The sequence below is a fragment of the Myotis nattereri genome (assembly GCF_964212035.1).
Source record: "Myotis nattereri genome assembly, chromosome: 11".
NCBI lineage: Eukaryota > Metazoa > Chordata > Mammalia > Chiroptera > Vespertilionidae > Myotis > Myotis nattereri.
In genome coordinates this window covers 26,212,000-26,239,045 of record NC_138086.1, presented here as the reverse complement: position 1 = coordinate 26,239,045, position 27,046 = coordinate 26,212,000, and the positions used below count along the sequence as shown (strand labels likewise).

General features: G+C 37.3%; 1 protein-coding gene across 2 annotated transcripts in view; it reads right to left on the bottom strand.

The window, feature by feature from the left end:
* The window catches only part of AGBL3 (AGBL carboxypeptidase 3), a 70,835-nt gene extending 44,362 nt beyond the window's left edge, over nt 1-26,473 (bottom strand). The window contains exons 1-7 of one of the 2 annotated variants that reach the window (XM_081102232.1): nt 26,109-26,473; nt 24,755-24,858; nt 23,300-23,354; nt 20,439-20,624; nt 5,728-5,835; nt 1,898-2,036; nt 199-978 (exon numbers count right to left, since the gene is read on the bottom strand). In XM_081102232.1, coding sequence (XP_080958358.1) covers nt 199-978; nt 1,898-2,036; nt 5,728-5,835; nt 20,439-20,624; nt 23,300-23,354; nt 24,755-24,814 — 1,328 coding nt within the window. In that variant the 5' untranslated portion in view covers nt 24,815-24,858; nt 26,109-26,473. The remainder of the gene's footprint in view (nt 1-198; nt 979-1,897; nt 2,037-5,727; nt 5,836-20,438; nt 20,625-23,299; nt 23,355-24,754; nt 24,859-26,108) is intronic. The other variant, XR_013996590.1, reaches the window with a different exon arrangement.
* Nucleotides 26,474-27,046: the final 573 nt, after the last annotated feature.

Sequence of the window (27,046 nt, the reverse complement as noted above, 5' to 3'; positions counted from 1 at the left end):
AATGAAAGGTTAGTGAATCCAGTGGCACAATGCCAGAAAGCTACAGGAGCAGAGTTAGGAAGAATGGGGGAAAAATTAAGTGACTATAGTCAAACTATCTTAAGAAAATGGAGAGTAACATGAGTGGGATTGTAGGACCAAAATTCTTACTCCCATGTTTACTAAATAAGCAGAGCGGTGATTTGAGGCTTATTTTACCTGTGGATCATGTTCCGGGTATACCAAACAGAAGGGAACAATTCCTTCAGGAGAGAGGTGTAGTTACGGTTTAAATCCCGTCCAGCTAAGGAACACCGGTAATTTCCTACAATCACACCATCGGGATTCAGCATGGGTATCACCTTGAAGATGAAAGTGTCCCGAAGCAACTGTGCATCACGTGAGTCTCCTAAAATAAAATCTAGGAAGCCTTTCATGATCCATGAGCTGTTGGTTTCTCCTGGATGTACCCTTGCAGTCAAAATCACCGCCTTTCGTTTTCTTGAGTCAGCATTCTTCAAGGGGGTAGTGATCGTTAAAATGTACACCATATTCCTAGCAATTGTGTGGCACAAGACACGTACTTTACAAAACTTCGACCGTACTGGGTCATTATTGATGCTAGAAAGGTATTCTTGCAGGTTGGTGTAAGTGTACGGATAGCAGTGAGCAAAGTAGCAGGTATCATTGCTGTGTGGAAATTGAAATGTCCACGTAAGAGAGAAATAATGGCGCCCATCTTGCCCGGGGTTGTTCCTGTAATACTTGATTTGCTCTCCTATTCTCTGCCAGCCAATATTATGAGTCTTGGCCTCTTTTTCAGAATAAAACAGTGGGCGCATACCCCGGTTGTAAAGACTAGCAGGCTTGGTAAAATTGATAATAGTGAATCTGTAGACTATTCCTGCTTGGGTATTAGTGACTTGGAAATAGTACCACTGGGTGTGTTTATTTGTGAAGAGGTCAGGGCGCACAGTCAACTGGTATTCATATTCTGCCCTAATACATAAGAAAGGAAGGGGAAAAGCATATAAAAATGTAAAAATGACATTTGGTTTTAAATAAATAAGGAAAATTATTTTTACCTACTCACAGAAAGGTTTTTTGGGGGGTCGGGGGGGTGGGGGGGGTTGGACAATGTTTATTTAGGCAGTATCCTAAATAGCAAGTAATGGCAAAAGATAAAAGTTTTGAAATTTCCTTTTATTGGATGTGAAACTGTTTCTATGCTTTATTTTAAAGCCTTTTTATTATTACTGAAGAGAGCACATAAAAATGAGATTTGATAAAAATTATATTTTCACTCCAATTATGTTTCTTATAAAAATGATTAAAGAGTTCTTAAACTGAGTTAAAGTCCAATATTTCTTTTTTACTTCAGATATGTATTTCTGTTTTCTATTAGATTCTAATTCTAGGGATCTGATATAACTATTACTGAGAACATTTAAAAATAAATAGACATTAATACGACCACACAGATTATAAAATTGTAAATACTTCGAGGATGATATATGATCACTATTTGTATCTCCCATACTGAGTCATTGAGAATATTTATATAAAGGCTAAAATAACTTTACTGTGTATTATTTATAATATGTACATACATCAAACTTACTTGGTTAGTTGTGACTTTTTTCTTTACCAAGTAATTTCTGTTCCTCAGCACCATGCACTGTGTGTGTGTGTGTGTGTGTGTATGTGAGAAAGACAATTCATACTGGCATACTGAAAACGCAGAAATATGCTTACTTTAAGCATAAATATCAAAATTATTTGAACCTTTCATATCTCTAATTACCATCTATACTTCAAGGAGTTAAGTTCAGTGATGGATACTAAGATTTTAACGTACCAAATACAAAAACTAATAGTTGATGGTCTAGTTCCTCAAATAAATATAATTAAAACCTACACTTTGACTACCTTCTGTAGATTACCACTCTCAAACCTTGCTTCAAACATCAAAGTGTTGTCACAATTATCCACAGGCTGCTTCAGGGCTGTTCGGTTGCCCCCAACTCGAGAATATACAAAGCACGGCTCTTTGTAAGCTGATGAGAGAAATAGGCCATAAAGATATCAAACCATGTCTAAAGTATAGGCTATTCTGCATAGAGCTTGCAGCCACAGTATAAGTGAAGTGGCACTAAGAATTTTAATTTGTAAAGTAATTTGATACCAGTAATAGATTTATGTTGAAGCAGGAAAATCTAAGAGTCCTTGACAAGAAAAGCAATGCCTAAAATAGATTCATGTGCTACTCACATTAAGAATACTCATTCCGCTTCTGGTTATATGAAACTAGAGGCCCAGTGTATGAAATTTGTGCACGGGGTGGGAGGGGCAGGGAGTTGTCCCTCAGCCCGGCCTGCACCCTCTCCAATCTGGGACCCAAGGGATTGGGCCTAAACCGGCAGTTGGACATCCCTCTCACAATCCAGGACTGCTGGCTCTTAACTGCTCGCCTGCCTGCCTGCCTGATTGCCCCTAACTGCTTCTGCCTGCCAGCCTGATCGCCCCCTAACTGCTCTCCTGCCAGCCTGATTGATGCCTAACTGCTCCCCTGCTGGCCTGATCACCCCCAACTGCCCTCCCCTGTCAGCCCGATGGCTCCCAACTGCCCTCCGATCCTGGTCTGATCACCCCCAATTGCCCTGCCCTGCAGGCCTGGTCGCCCCCAACTGCCCTCCCCTGCCAGCCACCTTGTGGGGACTATCTTGTGGTGGCCATCTTGTGATGACATCACAGCGGCCATCTTGTGATGATGTCACACAAGGGCGTCGTGCGACGCCACCTAGGCTTTTATTATATAGGATAATTGATTCTGAACTTGACCTTTCACTATAAGTGACTATAAAACTGGATAAGAAATATAAGCTAACTTCTTTTCATATTTTTGGACAATACATAGACCAGAACTACATAGGATTCTTGAAAGGAAGATAAATACACCAAATAAGCCCATGCTTAACCCTGGTTTTCTTCCTGTGAGTACTTTCTAACCATACCTCAGGAAGGAGGCACTTATGAATAGTGTAACAGTCTTGCTGGGCTGAGGAGGCAAGATGTTGCTCGGGGCTGCTGGAATTTGTGAGGCAGGGCACGAGAGAGAAGACAGCTACATAGGGAGAGGGTCTCAACAGTCTACATGGTTTTCCCCCAGTCCTTTGCTGAGGGCTTGGCTGTGTAAGCAGAGGATGAGAGTAAGTAAGGTAGGAAAGAGTGCTATTAGGGGGTGAGATAATAGAGGATATACAATTATAGAATATACTGGAATTACAACATATCCAGAGTGGAAAGATTGCACTAAGCTCCTCAGACATTTCATCATGACTCTAGAAAGGCTGCACATCAGGCATAAGAACCGCATCTAAGAGTAAAGGCCATGACCTAGTACTAAGGACAAAATGAAAATATATCAGCCCAAATAAATAAATAAATAAATAAATAAATAAATAAAACCAGCCTGAAAGATATATAATCACCTACCAGCAATTTAGCTGCCTACCAGAACAAAATTCAACATGTTTTAAAAACAATATAGACTCCTACAACCTATCTTTCACAATGTCTTGCATATGATAAAAAAATTATGAAGCATGCAGAGAAGCAGGAAAATATGATCCATCATGAAACACACACACACACCCCTCAAGATAACTTAGATGGGATTTACAAAGAACTCAGAAAACATGTTTAAAGGCTTAAAGGAAAAGATAAGAGATAATAAAGAAGCAGATTAATATAAATGGAAACTATTAAAAAAATCAAATGGAAATTCTAGAAGTAAAAAGTGCAATAACTGAAAATGAAAGATTTACTGGAATCCTTGGCTGGAATCCTTCAGTGTGAGGGCTGGTGCTCTATAGAGTAAGCTTAAAAGACACTGAAGATTGCGGACGAAAGACTGTGAACTTAAAAACAAAAACTCAAGGACAGAGGAGGACAAAAATATCAACAAAGATCCAGGGACATGTAGGACACAGCTAGAAATCCAACATATATGTAACTGGAATTCCAAAGGGCAGAAAAGAAAGAATAGTATAGAAAAATATATGAATAAATAATGGTTGAACATTTCTCAAATGGGGTAGGGGAAAGCACTCTATTAATCAATGGATCCAATAAGATCAGGAAACTCCAAGCAGAATAAATATAAAGATAACCAAATATAGGCTAAGCTTAGATTTGCTGAAAACAGCCAGAGACAAAAAGACACACCATAAATAGGGAACAATGATATAAATTATGGCTGACTTTTATTAAAGACAACAGATGTCACAAGACATTGGAACATATATTTAAAGAAATAAATCTTTGAAAGAAAAGTTGTCCACCAGAATTCTATATAGCCAGTTGTTTGGGGACTTCCCCATCCAACAGCTACATGTCTAAAAGCCATCTATCAGTCTATCCTTTCAGGCCAAGGAAATATAATGGTTCTGCTCTGTTGATAGTCTTACGTTGCTTCACCATCCCTTGCTCATTTCCCTTACCTCTGTCCATTCTAAGTTATACTTATACTGAACTAATAAAAATTACTCCAAGTATGCCATCCAATTCCCAACAAGACCCTGACTATTTCAATTTTTTATCAGATCTCATTTAAGTTATGTGTAGAAGTTCTACTACTAGCCATGCAAATATTTGAAAATTTAGCCATAAGAATATTTAAAATCAAATTAGAAAAATCAGAGGTGCTTCTCTCACTCCAGCTGTTAAAAAATATGTGAGTAAATGATTTCTAGAATTGCTTACTCTACAGGAAACAATCCCTGTGAATTTATCTGTTTTGCCAGCCCTTTAAATAAAATACGTATGTTCCCTGGAAGGTATCTAACATCTACTGTAAGACATAGAACTCTGATGGTGACATTGTGCAGGAGTCCCATACTTCCTCATGTTGGTGTATCAGGAGTAGGATATAGGCTGTATCAGTTTAGGATATAGGCTGAGATGTCTATGTATGATTATCAGCATATCCTATCATAAAGCAGATATAAGATTTTGATTACTAGAGCTCTCAAAATACAAATATAGATCACCCTTCTGAGATATATCTTAGATGTTATTTGCAATGTGGGTGTGTTCCTCTTTTAAAGATAGGATTCCCACCAAACTGGCATGAAATGGAAAAAAAGCAAACCCCACACATCTGAGAGATTGCATGAAAATAACCTGTCAACAGAGAGGCAACAATAGTTGCAGAGCACCCCACTGGATTTACCTTTGAAAATTGATGTGAAGCCTAATTCCTTCTAAATATGACCCCATTCTAATGGCCAATATGATCTTTTATTTTAAAGTAACTTTACATGAACTGAAATACACCTTCAAGAATATAATTAGCACTAAATCAACATTTGGATCAATATTAACTAAATATATATTTTTGTTTGTTAATCCTCACCCGAGGCTATTTTCCCATTGATTTTTAGAGACAGTGGAGGGGGAGAGACAGAGAGAGAAAAACATTGATGAAAGACATACTGATTGGTTGCCTCCTGGTCAGAATAGAGCCTGCAATCAAGGTACGTGCCCTTGACTGGAATCCTTCAGTGTGCGGGCTGGTGCTCTATCCACTGAGCAAAACCGGCTAGGGCTTTACCAACATTTTTATGGGGACAGGGATTTCCTGGTAATCTGCAATTTTCACTATAATCAGCAAAACAAATATAACTAAGAGGTTAGCCCAGGTACCAAATTACATTTGTACAGCAACATATTTCATTATGTACCCACCATCTTCAGCTAGATAGACTACCGAATCTTCCTTGGAGTTTGAATAAATGGGTTCGATCTCTAGGCCTGTTGGGATGTACACTGGCTCAGAATAAGGAGGAGTCGTATCTATACATATATATAAAAGAGAGAACATTATTTAAATGTGACAAAAATAAAACGGGAAATTTTTATTATACATTTTAAAGTTGTTTATTGATAGGTCTAGGCTAAAATTTAGTTTTGTAAGGGGCTAGAATAGATTTTACTAAGGATTCATTGGCAGTAATGAACATTGTCACACTGTAACATTTCACTGGCACCTTGATCTAAATCATTATAGTGAATAGTTCATGAGTATTTAGTGTCATAGATTTTATACTAAAGTTCTATTTTCTCCTGGGCACTTGATATCTTTCTGATCCACCTCTGGGAATCTTGCTCCATCTTTTATTCTCCCTTCCCCTTCATCTTCAGCATCTTGCCTGATAATGGTTATCTCCTAAGCTTATAAACATGTTCCAATGTTGTAGGGAGCGGCTATAGGGTTAAGCCTCTGACTGACCTGTTAGCAAATCCACAAACAAGTCCCAGTTTAGAGGGCACAGCCCTCTTAGCATAATTAAGCTTGACCTTATGAGTCTCCCTAGATCCTATCTGGGTAGCTAATGGGCTGTGGGAGGTGCAGCAAGTGCTGCCAAAACAAGTGAAACTCACAAGAACATTGCAACTATGGTGACCACTCCCTTGTTTACCTCTGGCTATAAAATAAAGGCTCAGCTTGCCCTCTGGATCCCTCTCTGTGGCCACAGCCAGGCACAGGAGATCCACCCAGACCAGTAATGGCGAACCTTTTGAGCTCGGTGTGTCAGCATTTTGAAAAACCCTAACTTAACTCTGGTGCCATGTCACATATAAAAATTTTTTGATATTTGCAACCATAGTAAAACAAAGATGTATATTTTTGATATTTATTTTATATATTTAAATGCCATTTAACAAAGAAAAATCAACCAAAAAAATGAGTTTGCGTGTCACCTCTGCCATGAGTGTCATAGGTTCACCATCACTGACCCAGCTTATTCTCTTTCGGTCGTTTCTACATCCTTTCGCCACCACCACCACCCCCACCACCCCCCCCCCCCCCCCCCCGGTTGTGCTGGCCTGGCACAAAGTGTCTTCTGTCTCCCCAAAGAAAGGCTATCCTTGGACCCCCAACTTCTTCTTTAGCTATACCAGCTTTCCTTTTCTTCATTATTTTTAGGACCAAGTTTCTTAAAAGTTGTCTGAGCCATGCTCAAATGCATGATTTATTTTTGTCTAGGATCTATTTGATTGGAGAAAATGACTTCACAGTCCAACTACCCAAATTGTTCTCACTTTTTAGTAGAACAAGAATTTGATGATGACTCACTATTCTACTCTTTTATTATTGGCTTGTGTGTGTCAGACTATGCTTGGTTCTGGTAATAAATATATTCCTATGGAGGGAGTCAGCCTCTATGATCCCGAATATAGTCATTGAAACAGTAAGAAGAAAAAAACAATTTGGTGGTAATACAGAAGTATTCCTGGACAAACATTTTGGGGATTATGTATACAACTGCTTTAGCAACGTAAGTATATCTGACATAATTAATCAGAGTCAAGTCTAGCTACAGAGAAAGCATAGATTGAAATATTGATGTCAATGTGCGTCAGTACACTTTGTCAGTAACTGAATACACAACCAAATAAATTGATAATAAACAATAAAGAAAATTATAACTAAAACTGATCCTCTTATCAGTTGAAAACCTTAATGGACTCAAACCAAAATTAATCATGAACTGATAACATAGCATTGCTTCTGAAAACTTTGGGAATTTCTGCTACTTGCCTTGGTGTATGCTTACCATCAAAAGATACATGACAGCCTGACATCCCAGTTAAAAAAGGAGACTTTTTAATTAATGTTTATGTTCTTAATTATTTAAGAATGAGTAGTCTTTATAGTAAGAAATATGAAACTCTAACACTAAAACTGGAGAATCTACAATAGGGTCAAGTTTGCAGCTTATCAAAGTACTTTTATGATAATTCTATGTTTAGCTTTCTGAAGAAGTGCCAAACTTTTCCAAAAAGGCTGAATGATTTTATATTCCCATCATCAAAGGAGGATTTTGATTTCTCTACATTCTTATCAACACCTGTTATCTGATTTTCATTCCAGTCATCATAGTGTGTGTTACTGTGTTATTAATTTGTATTTCCCTGATAACTAAAGGTGCTGAATATCTTTTCATGTGTTCATTGGCCATGTTTATCTTCTTTGGAGAAATGTCTAGTCAGATCATTTGCACTTTTTAAATTGAGTTGTCTTTTTTAGTGTGAGTTGTAAGAGGTCTATATAAGCCCTTCATCAGATACTTGCAATTATTTTCTCCCATTCTGCCGGTTCTATTTTCATTTTCTTGATAGATTTATTTGAAGCACAAAAGTTTTCATGAAATCCAATTGACCCATTTTTGTTGTTACTTGTGCTTTTGATGTTATAGCTATGAATCCATTGTCAGATTCAATGAAAGATTTACTTCTGTTTTCTTCTAAGAGTTTGACCCATTTTTAAGTTAATTTTTCATATGGTGTGTTATTTATCTAGTTGTCCCAGCACCATTTGCTTAAAAGATTATTTTTTCTATTGAACAGAAAAAATACCCTTGTTGAAAATACGTTGCCCACAAACATGGTTTATTTCTAGACTTTTGATTAGATTCATTCATCTATATTCCTATCTTCATGATAGTACAACACCGTCTTGATTATTGTTAATTTATAGTTTTGAAATTGAAAATTGTGAATCTCAAATCGTTCTTTTTCACTATTTTTTTTTCTATTCTAAATTCCCTGAGTTTCCATATCAATTTTAGAATCAGTTTGTCAGTGTCTACAAAGCAGGTAGTATTCTGATGGAAATTGTATTGGACTGACAGATTAATTTGGGGAGAATTGCCATCATAACAATCATAAATTTTCTGATCCACAAACATGGGTGTCTTTTCATTTATTTAGATTTTAAAAATTTTCTTTCAACGATGTTTTGTAGTTTTCAAAGTTTTACACTTTTCTTAAATTTATTCCTATATTATTCTTTTGATGTTATTGTGAATGAAACTGTTTAAGTTCATTATAGTATTATTCATTATAAATGTATAGGAATATAATTGATTTTAAAAATATTTCTTATCTTTCAACCTTGCCAAACTCATTTACTAGTTCTTATAATTGTTTTTCAGTGGGTTGCTGAGGGTTTCTATATACAAGATTATGTCATTGGTAAACAGAAATAGTTTCACTTCTTCCTCTCTAACTAGGATGCTTTTTATTTCTTTTTCTTGCTTAATCACTGTGACTAGAAGCTCCATTACCATGTTGTACAGAAGTGGCAAAAGTGGATATCTTTGTCTTGTTTTTTACCTTATGGGGAAAGCATCCATTCTTTCAGCCTTAAGTATAATATTAGCTGTGAGGTTTCATAGGTGCTCTTTATCATAGCAAGGATTTTGCATTCTCTTCCTAATTTTTTTGACATGAAAGGGTACTGGATTTTATTTTATATGTATTTTTATTGTCTGATTGTATAATTGAAAATGTCCAGAATAGAAAAATCTACAGAGACAAAAAGCAGATTAGTAATTTTACTGTGGGAGGAAAGAATGAGGAATGATTGCTTAATAGGTATAGGGTCTCTTTTGGGGGGGGCATGAAAATGTTCTGGATTTAGAGGTGATAGTTACACAACACAAAAATAGTACTAAATGCTGCTGAATTGTTCACTTTAAAATGGTTAATTTTATGGGATGTAAATTTTACCTCAATTAAAAAAGTTGTAAGCACCTTATTGAACAATAACTTTATCAAGAACCACATCCACACTTACAATTATGACTTCTGAAAAAAATTTATGAACAGTGAAATGCTCTATAGATGTTAGCCACATACATGTCAACTGCGATGTATGTCACCAATAATACGTAAGCCACTACAACACATAAGTCACTTATGACATCCATGCTACTACTGACATGTCACTTATAACACATATCAATTTTCAAATGTTGATTGTGACACATCAGTTTCACATGTCCATTGTGACAAAATGTGTCAATTCTGACACATATGCCAAACCTGACACATCAGTTTCAACATATTGCTTTTGACAGGTGTGTTGATCCTGACAGACATGTGTCAAATTTGAGGCATGTTTATTCTGACACATTGACCACTCTGACATGCACGTCAATTCTGACATGTGCGCCAAGTATGACACACATGTTCACTGACACATACCAATTCTGATACATGTTAATCATGACACATCTGTTCATTCTGACACAGGTCAATTCGGACACATATGCCACTCTGACACACATGTCAACTGATACACAATAACCAATTGACACGTTTATTCTGACACATGTTGGCATGTTCCTATTCTGGCATATACAGATTTTGACAGGTTGATTCTGACACACATGCTGATTTTGACAAGTATGTTGATTCTGACATACATGTCGCTTATGAAGTGTATATCAATATGACAATGCAGCTTTGTTGGCAGATGTCCATGATCTCTCAGCTGCAGCAGTTTCCAGAAGTTAGCAGTGTTCCAGCTATTAATTTCACAAGGCTGGCTCATCAAAACTAGCGGAGAGTAGGGATCCTGTTACATCAGCATTGGGTCAATATGTGGTTAGCATATCTTTGGTCCTTAGGATTCAGAAGATTGTTTCCTTTGGTAACCAAAACCAAGGCCAGATTATTTAGTCTCCAGAAATTATCAAAGCTTTAAAGTCAGCAGTTTTCACCAGAGGAGGGTGCTGGATTTTACATAATGCTTTTTCTGTAGCTATTGAGAAGATATACTTTTTGTTTTTTATTCTATTGATATGCTATATTACATTAGTTTATTTCATTACATCAATTACGTTATTTGATTTTTGAATGCTAAACTAACCTTGAATTTCTGAATAAATTCTACTTGGTCACGTTGAATAATTATTTTTATGTGTTGCTAGATTCAATTGAATAGTATTTTTTTGAGAAAATTTGCATCTATATCCATAATACATATTGGTCTGTAGTTTTCTTGTGATATCTTGTTTTGGCTTTGTATACAGGGTAATACTAGTCTCCTAAAGTTTTCCCTCCTCTCCTATTTTTGGAAAAGTTTGTGAAGAACTGGTAGAAACTTTTGATAGACTGTTCCAAACATTAAATGTTTGGTAGAATTCAGCAATGAAGCTATCTGAGTTTGGGCTTTTCTTTGTGGGTAGTTATTCTATTACTAATTCAATCTCTCTACTTACTATATACCTATTTATGTTTTCTATTTCCTCTTGAGTCCGTTTTAGCAGTCTTGTCTTTCCAGGCATTTATCTGTTACAGCTAAATTATCTAACTCATTGACATCCTTTATTAGTCTATATCTAGTTCTCATTTAATTTGATAAGTACATACTCTTAGATTTCTGGCACAGGCTTCTCAGGACAGTTACATATATCCTCAAATTTTAGAATATTCAAACCTTCAAGTGTTCTCAATCATGGTGATATTTGTTCTGCATTTGAGTTATCTGCCAGAAAGCTTTGCATGCTTACCAAGGATATACAAAATGTAGATATTCCTCCAAAAGGCTTCTCAGCACATTGAAAAGTGCAGTAGTGCCAAGGAGCCACTTAATTTTCTCGTAAGTGGTTGATATCAAAGATAAATATTTGCCACGGGGCAGACTGTTTGACTTTAATTACCAGGATGAGCCATTTCCACATGCAGCATCAAGTACTAGTTCAAGTTAATTCACTGTTACACGAACAAAAAATGTTTAGGAATAGAAGGGACTGCAAAACTGCAGTTGTTACATACACTGCTAGTTGCCCTCCCAATATCCAGTCTTTCTTCTTGTTTGCTTTTATGACAAAAAACCTGTGTGAGGGTGGCATGAGATCCACTAAAGACCCCAATTTTCCAGGCTTCCCTGTGGCCAGGAGTAGCCACATAATATAAAGGGATGTAAAAAGATTACTGGTGAATTTTTGGGGGAAAGCTGTTTTCCTCAAAAAAAGGAACAGAATCAGTTGGCATGCACATGTTACCCTTTGTTTTTCTTCTTCCTCTTGTATGTTCTTCCTCTTAACAAGGTCTCTTATAAAACAAAAGCTTTTAATTTTGATAAAGTCCAACTTATCAATTTTTCATTTTATTAATTATGTTTTTGGTGTCAATTCTAAGAACTTGATTAGCTTTCGATTGAAAATATTTTCTATTTTAAAGTTTTATAATTTTATGCTACATTTCAGTCCATGATTCAGTTTGAATTAATTTTTCTTATAAAGCACTAGACTTAAATTGAAGTTCATTGTTTCCTTTTCTTTTTTTTTCTTTTTTTAATCTATGGATGTCTAACATTTGATGAAAATGCTAACTTTTCTCCATTGAATTGTTTTTTTAAAAAAATATATTTTATTGATTTTTTACAGAGAGGAAGAGAGAGGAATAGAGAGTTAGAAACATTGATGGGAGAGAAACATTGATCAGCTGCCTCCTACACACCTCCCACTGAGGATGTGCCCGCAACCAAGGTACATGCCCTTGACCGAATCGAACCTGGGACCTTTCAGTCTGCAGGCCGACACTCTTATCCACTGAGCCAAACCGGTTAGGGCTCCATTGAATTGCTTTTGCATCTTTGTAAAAAGTCAGTTGGGCATATTTGTTCCTGAGTTCTCTTCTTCCACTGATATATGCATATCTCTCCACCAATACGACAGGGCTTTGACAATACTATCTATATATATAAAAGCCTAATATGCAAATTGTCCCCTCGGGAGTTTGACCAGGAGTTCGATTGCTCACTATGATGTGCGCTGACCACCAGGGGGCAGTGAGGAATGAAGGAAGGCCATGGCTGGCAGCCAGAAAGCCCCAATCGGCCCTGATCACTGGCCAGGCCTAGGGGCCCTACCCAAGCACGAATTTCGTGAAAATGGCCTCTAGTAGCTATATAAAAAGACCTTGATATCACATAGGCTGATTCCTCCCATTTTATGCTTCTTTTCAAAATTGTTTTAGTTACTCTCAGTTCCTTCACTTTTCCATATAAATTTTAGAACAATCTTTTCTACCTCTACAAAACAAATCTTGATAGAAATTGCCTAGAACCTATCCATTTGGGGAGAACTGACACCTTTACTAGATTGAGTTTTTCAATCCATGAACATGGTACATTTCTTGATTTATTCAAATATTCTTTGATTTCTTTTATTAGCATTATATAGTTTTAAGCATACAAATATTATTTAAAATGTTTAAGTGATTGTAATGGTAATGTTCTATATTGTAGTAGGGGTTTGGACTACACAGATATATGCATTTGCTAAAATTCATGGACTGATACACTTAGATTCTTGCATTTCATTGCATGTAAAATTTACGTCAAAAATATAATAAAACAAGATTAAATTCTAGCTAATAATATGCATGCTAAAACATTTAAAGTTGGACTATAAGGATGTCTTCAACTTACTTTGAAATAAATAAAAATTAAGATGGTCTGATGGAGAGGGATAGATAGTTGGCTACATCTGTGATCAAGAAATATGGCAAATAATTTATAATAATAAAAGCATAATATGCTAACTAGACTGGACATCCTTCTGGACGTTCTTCCAGACAACTTTCCAGACGAAACCAGGACTGCAAGGGAAGCCCAGGTCCCGGGTGCCTGCCAGTGGCCAGAGGGAAGCCCAGGTCCTGGAGCCAGAGGGAAGCCAGTACCAGCAGCTGCGGGAAGGCAGGCCTACTCTTGCACGAATTTTGTGCATGGGCCTCTAGTTAATAATAAGAATCTAGTTGGTGAGTGTGGGTGTTCCTGTACAATCCTTTCAAATTCTTTCTGTATTTAAATTATTCCATAATAAAATATTGGGAAACGAGAAGTTAAATATAGAATAAGGTTAAAAAAAAACCAAATGAATCAGATATATATAAAAAAATAATGAATAAGAAAACAGCAGAGAAGAAACCAAGATGGCTGCATAGGTAAACACCGGAAATTGCTGCCTCGCACAACCACTTCTAAAAGACAAAACAGACATCATCCAGAACCACAGGAAGACTGGCTGAGTGGAAATTCTACAACTAGAAGGAAAGAGAAAAGCACACTGAGACTCAGAGGAGGTGCAGAAGTAAAGTGCAGAGGTACGGAGGTGCACTCCGAAAGGGCTGGCAGCTGAGGACACAGTGCACGTGGAGAGGGCTGGAAACTGAGGACACAGTTGTCTTTTTCAATCGGGAAGGAGTCTCAACCTCCCGACTGCTCTGAACTCCAGTTCCGGGTGAGTCTCTGGGGACCCAGACTCATACGGGGAGAAATGGACTGTCTGGCATCGGGCAGAACTTGAGGGTGGCTTTCTCTCAGAGGTGCTTGCAGCGATTACCGGGACACTGAGACGCGGGGCCTCTTAGGGTAGGACTGGGGAGCAGCCACAGCTGCTTGCTCCGCCCTGTTGATCCCCTGAGACCCCGCCCCACCCAAGCTTTGCACAGAGGCTTTTGCATATGACAGGCCTTGCCCTTTGCAACCTGAAAATTACCTAACAAACTGCAGCTGAATCAGAGAGACCCAGAACTTCCAAAAGAAGGTCCAAGGCCCCACATTGCTTCACAGCTGGGCCTCATCTGGGCACCTCCAAACCCCAAACAAAGAAGAGTAATCTCTCCATAGCTCCTGCTGGGTAGCCTCAGGCAGAGGCTAGATTAGCACTTCCTTAGAGATCCAAGAGCCAGTGTACCCAGTGGTCAGAGTGGGACCATCCAGATTACAACTCCTCAGATCCATAAGGGACACACTCAGGGGGCAGACTCAGTGAGCACCAAAGCCCCACTGAAGCAAGTCTTGCCCCAGAAGGGTGTCTCCAGCTCAGAAGTTCTCCCACTGCAGACACAGCTGATTTTCACAGCCAATTGGCCTGGAGGTCAATTCCTCCCAGTGATACCTACAACAATCAAGGCTTAACTACAACAAGACTGTGCACAAAGCCCACAAAGGGGTGCACCAAGAGTGTCCACCTCAGGTAATTGGGGAGGCTGAGCCACTGGGCCCTATAGGACACCTAACACAGAAAGCCACTCTATCAACACAGGGAAGCATAAAAAATGCGGAGACAAAGAAACAGGTCACAAATTACAGAAATAGAGGAAAGCAAACTACTGGATATAGAGTTCAAAACCACACTTTTAAGGTTTTTCAAGAATTTTCTAGAAACTGCTGATAAATTTAGTGAGCCCCTCAAGAAATCTAGTGAGACCCGCGAGGCTATGAAAAAGGACCAACTAGAAATGAAGCACACACTGACTGAAATAAAAGATATTATGCAGAGTTCCAACAGCAGACTAGAGGATCACAAGAATCAAGTCAAAGATTTGAAATACGAAGAAGCAAAACTCACCCAACTGGAAAAACAAAAAGAAAAAAGAATCCAAAAATATGAAGATAGTGTAAGGAGCCTCTGGGACAGCTTCAAGCATACCAACATCCGAATTATAGGGGTGCCAGAAGATGAGAGAGAGCAAGATATTGAAAATCTATTTGAAGAAATAATGACAGAAAACTTCTCCTTCCTGGTGAAAGACATAGACTTACTACTCCAGGAAGTGCAGAGAACCCCAAACAAAAGGAATCCAAAGAGGACCACACCAAGACACATCATAATTAAAATGCCAAGAGCAAAAGACAAAGAGAGAATCTTAAAAGCAGCAAGAGAAAAACAGTTAGTTACCTACAAGGGAGTACCCATACGACTGTCAGCTGATTTCTCAACAGAAACTATGCAGGCCAGAAGGGAGTGGCAAGAAATATTCAAAGTGATGAATACCAAGAACCTACAACCAAGATTACTTTACCCAGCAAAGCTATCATTCAGAATTGAAGGTCAGATAAAGAGCTTCACAGATAAGAAAAAGCTAAAGGAGTTCATCACCACCAAACCAGTATTATATGAAATGCTGAAAGGTATCCTTTAAGAAGAGGAAGAAGAAGAAAAAGGTAAAGATACAAATTATGAACAACAAATACACATCAACAAGCGAATCTAAAAATCAAGTGAATAAATAATCTGATGAACAGAATAAACTGGTGAATATAATAGAATCAGGGGCATAGAAAGGGAGTGGACTGACTATTCTCAGGGGGGAAAAAGAGTGTGGGGGGTGTGGGAAGAGACTGGACAAAAATTGTACACCTATGGATGAGAACATTGGGTGGCGGGGGTAAGGGCAGAGGGTGGGGTGGGAACCGGGTGGAGGGGAGCTATGGGGGGAAAAAAGAGGAACAACTGTAATAATCTGAACAATAAAGATTTAATTTAAAAAAAAAGAAAATTAAAAAAAAAAAGAAAACAGCACAACAGAACTAATATATTTAAACATTGATTCTTTGGAAAAACTAACAAGATAATTATATCTCACCAACATATTCAGGGGAGAGGGAAATAAGAATGTATAAATACTTAACAAAAATATGACAAGAGAGGGGAAAAATCCCCCAAAGTCAAAGGATATTATAATAATTACAAAAGAATACTTTGACCAAATCTTTGTAAACAAATGAAAAGTTCTCCATAGAAGCATTATGTTTCTAGGAAAATACAAATAATCAAAACTGTCCCTGAAATAGATAGAACATCTAAACAGAACTAACAAAGAAGTTTTACAATAAAAATATTCTCTGTATATCTAAAATAACAATAACAAATATGTCCAGACTGTTTAAGGTGAATTCAATCCAACAGTTAATTACAGTATTATTCAAACTGTTCTAGAAGAGGAGAAATTCTTCTACAAGGAAGAATTTTGAATAATATTTATACTAAAACCTAAAAAAGTACAAAAGCTAGAAAAATATAAATTCTTACTTATGAATATTAAAGCAAAGATCCTATATAAAATATTAGCAAATAGGCTTTAGCAACACACAAAATAATACACAATGACTAATAGCAGTTCATTCCATGGCCAGATGGCTCAGTTGGTTGGAGCATTGTCCAATGCCTCAAAGAAATGGTCAGGGCACATGGCAACATACCTAGGTTACAGGCTTGATGTCTGGTTGGGACACATAAGGGAGGCAGCCAAATGATGTTTCTCTTCCTCTCTCTCTCTCTCTCTCTCTCTCTCTCTCTCTCTCTCTCTGCTCCCTCCCTCTCCCTTTTCCTCTCCCTTCCTCTCTCTCTAAAATTAATAAAAACATCCTCCAGTGAGGGATAAAATACATATATTTTAATGTGTCATAATGAGAAACTTAAGATACTTTCTCTCTGTAAATATTGAAAGGCATTTAATAAAATTTAGTAATTATTTCTGGGTAAATTTTCTTAGTAATAAAGAATAAATGGATACTTCCTTAATAAAATCAAATTTAATTCAAACCATGAACCAATATTTTGCTTAGAGAGAAAACACTAAAAGCATTCCCATTAAAATGAGGAACAAGATGAATTTAAAACTTTAAATGTTTTTTGAAAATACCAGTCAATGCATTCAGTCAAGAAAAAGAAGTATGATATACACAAACTGGAAACAAGGAGATTTAATTACATTTTTCCTTGATGATATAATTGTATAAAAGCACATATGCAATAACTTAAAAACTAGAAATAAGAGTTGGGTGGTTTCAAAATTAATACACAAAACTTTCCTCTACAAAACAAGTTAGAAAATAATATTCAATAAAGATTTTATGTAAAGCAACAAGATAAAATACCTAACAATAAAACTTAGAAAAAGTGCAAGAAAAAAATTTAAAATTGTACTAAGGAAGATAAAGAAAAACTAGGGTAAATCATGAAACATACCTTGTTCTTGGTTAGGAAGATGCAATATTGTAAAGATGTCGCTCTTGCTTAATCTATAAATGTAATGTGATCACAATAAAGTTACCAGGATTAATTTTGGGACAACTAGGAAAGCTTATTTTAAATTTCATATAGAAATACGTACAATAATGCCAACTATAATAAGCCAAGAAGTTGGAAAACTTTTTAAAAAAAAGAATAAAAGGAACGATGGGGAACTAAGTTTGCCACCTAACAAAATTTATAGTTTAAAAAATATAGCATTAAAGGTTTTGAGTCACCATGATTAGACAGGTTAGTGGAATAGAATATAATTCAAAATTAGGCCTAGGAATTGAATATATAATAATTGTGGCATTTCCAACCAGAAGAGAAAAAATTATTTAATAATTTTGTTGGAATAACAGGATAGTTAATAGAATTGGATTGGGACCTCACTTCTTTCATCCAAATGGTTCCTGATGCTAAAATATTTTAATCACAAAAAATACAACTTGAAATGTGCTAAGAGAAACATAAGATTTTCAAAATCCAGAAGACAGAAAAATGATTACATAAAAATTAATATTTTCTGCATGAGAAAGATAAAAGGCAAATGACAAACTGAGAAAAAGTATGCAACATACATAACATTAAGCTAATCTCATGAATATATAGAGAGCATTTAGAGATCAAGAAAACAAAAAGTTCAACAACAAAATGGCAAAGAATTTTATCAGATTATATAAAAAGTCAATAAATATATCTGTTGGCTATTTGTGTCTTCTTTGGAAAGACATCCATTCAAGTCCTTAGTCCATCTTTTAAATCTGGTTGAGTTTGTTATTGAGTTGTAGAAATTCCTTATATATTTGAGAGATTAACTCATCAGAAATATAGCTTGCAAATAATTTTCCTAATCCACAGGTTGCCTTTTCACTGTATTCTTTCCTTTACTGTGCAGAAGCTTTTTGTTGTCCCACTTGTTTAGTTTTGCTTTTGTTACCCGAGCTTTTGATGTCATATCCATGATATCATTGCCAAGAACAATGTCATGAAGCTTTCCCCCTATGTTTTCTTGTAGGAGTTTTACAGTTTCAGGTCTTATGTTTAAGTCTTTAATACACTTGAGTTGACTTTTTGTATGGTGTAAGACAAAGGTCCAATTTCATCTTTTGAATGTGGATATTAAATTTTCTCATTTGTTGAAGAGACTATCCTTTCTCCATTGTGTATCCTTGACAGTCTTGTCAAAGATCAGTTGAACGTATATATGTGGATTTATTTCTGGGCTCTCTATTCTGTTGATTGGTCTGTATGTCTGTCTTTATATCAGTACCATACTGTTTTGATTACTGTGGTTCTGTAATATATTTTGAAATCAGAAAGTGTGATGACTCCAGCTTTGCTCTTCTTTCTCAAGATTGATTTGGCTATTTGTAGGCTTTTATGGTTCCATATAAATTTTACAGTTGTTTTTCTATTCCTATGAAAAAATGCCATTGATATTTTGATAGGGATTGCACTGTCAAAGTCACTGATACTCAGGGAAATGTAAATCAGCACCACAGTGAGATATCTCACACATGTTTAGGCTATTTATTTATTTATTAAACATTTTATTTTATTTTATTTTTTTAATCCTCACCTGAGGATATCTTTCCATTGATTTTTTTTAGAGTGGAAGAGAGAGGGAAAGACAGAAATATCAGATGTGAGAGAAACACATCCATTGGTTGCCTCCTGCACACGCTTGACCAGGGCCTGGGTCAGGGAGGAGCCTGCAACCAGGTACGTGTCCTTGATCGGAATCAAACCCAGGACCCTTTGGTCCACAGGTTGACACTGTATCCATTGAGCCAAACCAGCTAGGGCTAGAATGGCTATTTTAAAATACGACAACAAAGTAAGTGTGGCAAGGATGTGAACAAAAACTGGATTGAATTGAAATGTAAGTATAAATGCACACCAGTTTTCAAAGACTCCATATAAAAAAAGAACATAAAATATTTAGGATATATTTGGGTTAAATAAAAAATAGTTTTGCAATCAATTCCACTTGTTTCTTTTTAATCTTTTTAAATGTGGCTACTAGAAAATTAAAAATTACATATAAGTGGTGGGCAAAAGTAGGTTTACAATTTATTATTTATTGCCGAAACAGGTTTGGCTCAGTGGATAGAGCATCGGCCTGCGGACTGAAAGGTCCCAGGTTCGATTCCGGTCAAGGGCATGTACTTTGGTTGCGGGCACATCCCCAGTGGGAGATGTGCAGGAGGCAGCTGATCGATGTTTCTCTCTCATCGATGTTTCTAATTCTCTATCTCTCTCCCTTCCTCTCTGTAAAAAATCAGTAAAATATATTTAAAAAAAAATTATTATTTATTAATTACTAGGGGCCTGGTGCATGAATTTGTGCATGGGTGGAGTCCCTAGGCCTGGCCAGCAATCGAGGCCTATTGGGGGGCTGGCTGGCCAGTGGGAGGGGCTGCGGGTGGTTGGCCAGCTGGCCCTCCCCCCAATTGGGGTGGGGTGGCCCAATCGGGGGTGGGGCTGGCTGGGGGTTGGGGGGAGCCAATTGGGGCCCAGATCGGGCCGGTTGGCAGCTGCAGTGCGGTCATAGCAACCGGTTGAGCTCCCAGTTGGTTGAACTCCCACCTGGGGGGACAATTTGCATATTAGCCTTTTATTATATAGGATTGTATTATATTCCATACAACCTACTTTTCCTACCCCTGTATGGCTCATGTTATACTTCTGTTGGAATGACTATTCTAATACTGGGAGTTTCCTCATTAAAATTAAGGTTGGCAAAGTAAATTTACTAGTATGTTTAAATCCCCAAAACTGCTAAGAACCTACCAATATGCTGGACTTTTTCATCAATGACCTCACAGTGGTACGGCCACCGTGTTGGGCTCAGTTCACCAGAAGAAGAGACACCATATAAATCTCGTGGCTCACGAAGACGTGGCACCCATCTCCCTAGCTGGTATTCCAACAGTATCTGTGTAGTCCGGGGGAAAAATGGGTCAGTGATGGAGTCAGCTGGAAAAAGATTCAAACACAATCATGAGTGTTAAGAAGCAAAACTCCAATTGCTATAATTTTCAAAATTGATTCTAGAAAGAGAGAGAAGGGAGAGAGGGAGAGAGGTAGAGAGGAAGAGTTGGAGAGGGAGAGGGAGAGGGAGAGAAAGTAACATCGATTTGTTGTTCCACTTATTGTTGCGTTCATCGATTGATTTTTGATTGTGCCCTGACTGGGGATTGAACCCAGAGCCTTCGTGTATCAGGATGGTGCTCTAACAAACTGAGCTACTCAGCCAGGGCAAATCCCTATAACTTTTTTATATGTTCTTTTTTTTCCCCTTCAACACCATTAATTTGTGAATATCTGTAGATATAATTATAAATATCTTATAATTTATGGCATTTAAAAAATAAAAGTACTAATGAAATTTTTTAATAACTGATCTTCACGATAGCTAAAGAAAAGTTATATGCCGAAACCGGTTTGGCTCAGTGGATAGAGCGTCGGCCTGCGGACTGAAGGGTCCCGGGTTCGATTCCGGTCAAGGGCATGTACCTGGGTTGCGGGCACATCCCCAGTGGGAGATGTGCAGGAGGCAGCTGATCGATGTTTCTAACTCTCTATCTCTCTCCCTTCCTCTCTGTAAAACATCAATAAAATATATTAAAAAAAAAAGTTGTTATTAAATACTATAAATTATACCAAATTGCCACTGCTACTCCAAAAACATTTTAGATTTTGAAAGGGATTGCATTTGTTTCTTGCAGCTTTTTTAGCCAACTGTTTACTGTTCAATCTTCTTAACCTTAATCACACTGAGGCAACTATTTGTCTAATAGGTTAAGTACACCCACCAACCACATTTTCTCACCACCTACTGGAACTATGTTCTCTAAGGCTGTTATAGTGAACTTTCAGTCAAAACTTTTTCAGTTCTCATTCTAGGGCTACTGTGTGACACAACCCCAGGAGCATAATTCACACAGAATAAGATGGAGTCGTCCCAAGTAGACAGCGCGGAGGCTCTCTCTCCGTTTCTATTGGGTAACTGGGGCCTCAACTTGATGTTGATAATCACCTTTTCTTAAGATCATGTCCGTTGTCTTTTATGATGGTACACTTCCTGGTTTTCTCTCTACCTTTTACATACTTGGTTCCATTTGTCCCACTGACTCCTCTTGCTTTTCCACCTCTGAAACATGGCTTTTAACCTAAATTTAGTTCTGGGTTATTTTTGTATAATAGCAGATAATTGGACTAGGAGTCAGACAAACTGAGTTCTGTTCTACCACTTTGTTTCTACATGATTTTGGTTGGCCAATGAAGCCTCTTTGAACATAAATCTTACTACTTGTAAATAAGAAATACTACCTTCCATTGCTACTTCTCAAGATTGTTATATAGATCCATTTATTCAAGACAGTTATTAAGCATCTAGTATTCCATTATGTGAGTAGATCATACTTTTGTCTAATTTACAGTATGATTCAAAAATGGCAAGGCAACTATTTATGAATTAGTAAATAAAATTAGATTCATACCTCATATGATTTGTAAATGTAAATTTTAGAGAAATGAAATACCAAAATTCAAACAAGTACAAAAAAGTACTTGAAGAAAACTTTGATAATTATATTGATGATCTTAGAGTAGGGGCCTTTGTAGCTTAAACAGATACATAAAAAAAAGAGCCACAAACGAATAATGATAAATAACATTAAAATAATTCCAAACAATGAAAGCAATGTAAACAAAGTTAACAAGGATTTCTATGAAAGAGCAATTCATAACACAAGGGAATATAAACAGACAAGCATATGAAACAATTCTCAATTTCTTTAGCAACCAAGGAAATGTTAGTTAAAACAGTGAAATTTCCTCCTTTTTACCAACAGACGTTTTAAAATTTTAAAAAGAAAAAAAAGGGCGGCAGGAAGTCCACAAAATAGTACTACAATTTTTTTAGCAAACTATTTACTGTTGAATGTTCTTAAACTTAGTCACACATTTTCTATGACTATGGGTATAGATATGTGTACAAATGCAAGAAAAAATTCTAGAAGGGTAAACACCAAACTGAGAATAGTGGTTATCTCAAAAGTGAAGATTTGTTTTAGGATGGCAGTGAAAAAGACAATAATAAAAAATAATAAAGGTCTTATCTTCAATTTCAAAATATCTGTGATAGATATATGAATATTTGGAAAAAATATTTTAATGTATTTGAAAGCACAATTCTAAATGTATAAATTCTAAAAAATCAAGCATACATCAAGATGCCCACATGCACATGTAAATTTGCTAATGAATGACTTTAAGGAAACTCTACATAGGCATACTTAAAGATGCAGTGCCAAAACATTGTGTCCATTATAAGTCCAGTTATACTGTAAATGCATTTAAAGAATTGGTTATTTAAAGAAATGCCAAGGCAAATTCTTGTATTAAAGTTCTTTATAAACTACTGACCATTTTCATTAAAATCAGGTTTATCTAAAACAAATCTTAAAAGTTTTAACTCCAAAAGATTCTTATAAAAGTGAATACATTTTCTTTCCTTATCCAATTAACAGAATAATAATTCCCTATATTATCCAAGCTGACTTTTTTCTAGTTTCCTTATCTTATTACTTTTCCTCCACTCATATCCTATCATAAAGAGAAGGGAGAATATATGGATAAATTCAAACCTGTTATAAGTGCACATTGGTGGAGATCTTCAAATTTCACGTAGGTATCCTCATCCTAAAACAAGAGAGTTTAAAAACATTTCTCTTTTAAAAACCAACAGCTTACAAAGCTAGAAATTTTTTACAACTAACAAGTGTATGTGTTTAATCTTCAATGGAAAAAATTAAAGGATTATTATAGCTACTGGTCTCAAAGCACACACTTCAACTATCCTGAAACCTTAAAGTTTTCACCTTTCATTCCTCTTCTTCCACAGGGTAAGGTCTACTAATAATTGTAGGGAAGAAATAAAGTTTAAAGATTCTTGGTAAGCTTAGCAAAACAATCTAAATCAGTGGTTCTCAACCTTCCTAATGCCGCGAACTTTTAATACAGTTCCTCATGTTGTGATGACCCCCAATTTCATTTTTACAAATTGAACATAATTGAACATGGTTAATCACAAAAACAATATGTAATTATATATGTGTTTTCCGATGGTCTTAGGCGACCCCGGTGAAAGGGTCGTTCGACCCCCAAAGGGGTTGTGACCCACAGGTTGGGAACCGCTGATCTAAATTAAGAAAAAGAAACAAAAGAAGAAAAGAAACATAGCCCTGGCCTGTGTGGCTTAGTTCGTTGGGCATCATCCCATGCATCAAAAGGATGTGGGTTCAATTCCAGGTCAGGGCACATGACTGGGGTGTAGGATCAATTCTCCTGTAGGGGGCGTGCAGGAGGGAGCAGATCCATGTTCCACTCTCACATGGATGCTTCTCTTTCTCTCTCCCTCTCCCTTTCTCTAGCTCTAAAAATTAATGAGTATATTTTTTAAAAAGAACATAAATGCAGAAGGCCATAGACTTAAAGGGTTATACATCATTTTGGGGAGCTTATTTGGGGACCTTAACTTAAATACATGATAATTTATACTTTACTAAAAATAAAATGTGATGAAAACATCTCACAAATATTACTAGAACCAGACAAAATATTTTTAAATACTGCATTTTGTTTTTTCCTCCTTTTTCTTCTTCCATGTCCTGGCCTTTGTTACATCAGAGCCACACTAAAACTATTATGGAGCTACACAGTAGATTTAAAACATAGAAGGTTCCAGTATATGATACATATTATGATGAATACAGTAGACTCAGTACATATAACAAAGTGGACAGGGAGTATAAAAACCCCTAATAATGATTTAATACACATATTTTAGTAAAAGTCAGAAGAATCTTATCCAAATTTTTTTCTCAGAAAAAGACAACCAATATAGGTTCTTTGTAGATTGGGCATACTGTACACAGTAATATCTCGGCTTTCAATCAAATTACTTCCCAACTTCAATGACAGGTGATTTAAACATCCAACTGATTCTTACATTCAATTGGTTTTATAATACTTTTACTGGGAATCTATATAACACAAGTTTTATCTCAAAGTAAATTAAGATAAAGTTGAGGAAAACATACTGATTCATCTTCATCACTGATTGTTCTATCTGAATAGTCTTCTTCTGAATCTTCTGACATCTCTTCAGTATTTGGCTCGATATTTCTCCTTTTGAGTAGGTGGGCTGTAAATGGAAAACAATTTCTAAGTTCTTTACTGACAGTTTTTAAATTAAAAGTGTTTATTACATTGTATGAGTATCCAAAATACATTCTATTGTATTTAATTAAGTGACAACAGGTTTCTTTTAAAAACTAATTTATTAGGACACGGTTAAATAAACCTTCAGTTTCAAAGATTTGAAGAAGTTTTTCATTTCTATGAGAAAGAGACCACATCACAATAAAAGACAAATCAATAAATAATTTAAAAAGAATTTATAGGGTACACAGACAAATCATTTACACCCTGTATTTACAATTAAATACCAGAGAGCAATAGCAAGTTCAGAATAATCCTGAGACATTAAAAAGATCACAAATCTTTTAAATTACAGTTACTTATTCAGGCAATGAAATGTAGCAATAAATTTTGTTTTCTACTTAATTTTCAATTGACCAGCAGTTCAGATGCCGACAACAGACTCTTTATATTTTGGCTACTATTCCGTAGATACTGTCTCCGTTCTAATATTCAATTGTATGTGTCTTAACTGACATCTCAATAGCTATCAGAAGGTTGTACTGGCGACGGCCATTATCCCTGCGATGCAAGTATCCTCCCATTACTGAGACAATGAAATAATGCAAGTTCCGTGTCAAAGATTCTTTGTTGTTGTTTTTTAGATCAAAGGAATTTACCAATTCCCAGTCTATCTGTTTAAGCTCCGCTCTACACAAAAAGTGTGTTTTGGAACAAGACTACATATAGAAGAAAGTCCAAGCTCCACAGCAAATTACTACAGATGCAACAGAGAAGTCTGCTTATTAGGACCTGCAACACGAAGAGACTGAAGTTTCAGCCCCGGGGTCACCACGATTCCCAATTTGGGAAACTGGATTGGCATAAACCTGATTCTATTTCCTCCCGTGAGCATATGAGGCAAACCAATGTAAGGCAGGTCTTACTGTCTGGGTGGTTCCTACTAAATGCGATTCTTGCTAAATGTTAAAATCCAGGTACACGACTCTGCACATGTGCGTGTAACCTCATGAGCCTGACTGGAGCCCAGCCAGGTAAGCTGACCCAACAGCGAAGAAGAAATGAGCACGTAATTAACTAAACAATGTATCTAAACCAGAGCTGAGCCTGCCTCCAGGGGGACAGGGCGCTGGAAGCGCTACAAATAAAACCAGCGACACCTCCTCTCTTTCTTGAACAGAACACCCACGCAGCCAACTCCCTGAGCAGGGTCACAGTTACCATTGTGCTCACCTGCGACAGGGGAAGACCTGGGCGTCAGGAGAGCCGCGCAGATTGCCTAATGGGCACTCCGCGCGCGTTTCTTCCACGGCCGAAGCGGACGAGGTAACACCCGCGCCCCCACGCCCAGCCAGCCAGCCAGGCCTGCGGGCGGGCACGACGACGGACTTCCTCGGGCAAGGACGGTGAAGCACAATTCCGGAGGTCAACGAGGCCCTCTCACGCTCACGCCTGGAAGCCGCGGTGTGGGTAGGAGCTCATTTCCCGCGGCGCGTGGGTCCACGTGTGCTCGCTTCCCGCAGGGGGCGCCGCGCCGCTGATCTCCTTTCCTTCGGAACCGCGCGTCACTGTCCCGCCTCAGTCGGCTCCTCCTTCCCGCCCCCGCGGGTAACAGCCCAATGTAATCCCGGTCCAGTTTAGCGGCTCTAGCCACGCCCTTCACCCGGAGGCAAGGCCACTCGTTACCCGGGCAACGGGACCACCCTCGCGAGACTTCAGAAAGCCCTGGGGAATTACCTGGGGAGTATTGACCAGAGAAGGAGCCTGGGCGGGGTTTGGGCCAAGAGGAAGGGAGACCCCAAAGGATGACGGGAACTAGGGGCAGAGGGAATCCCGTTCTGGGTGGAAAGTAGGGCGGATGGTCGGATGGGGCTGGCAGGAAATTTAGGAGAGGAGAAGGCGGAACTGTGATTTGTTCCTAGGTTCTATACCACCCGGAGGCTGTAGAGCAGTGATTCTCAACCTTCCTAATTCCGAGACCCTTTAATACAGTTCCTCATGTTGTGGTGACCCCCAACCATAAAATTATTTTCGTTGCTACTTCATAACTGTAATTTGGCTACTGTTATGAATCGTCATGTAAAAATCTGATATGCAGGATGTATTTTCATTGTTACAAATTGAACATAATGAAAGCACAGTGATTAATCACAAAAACAATATGTAATGAT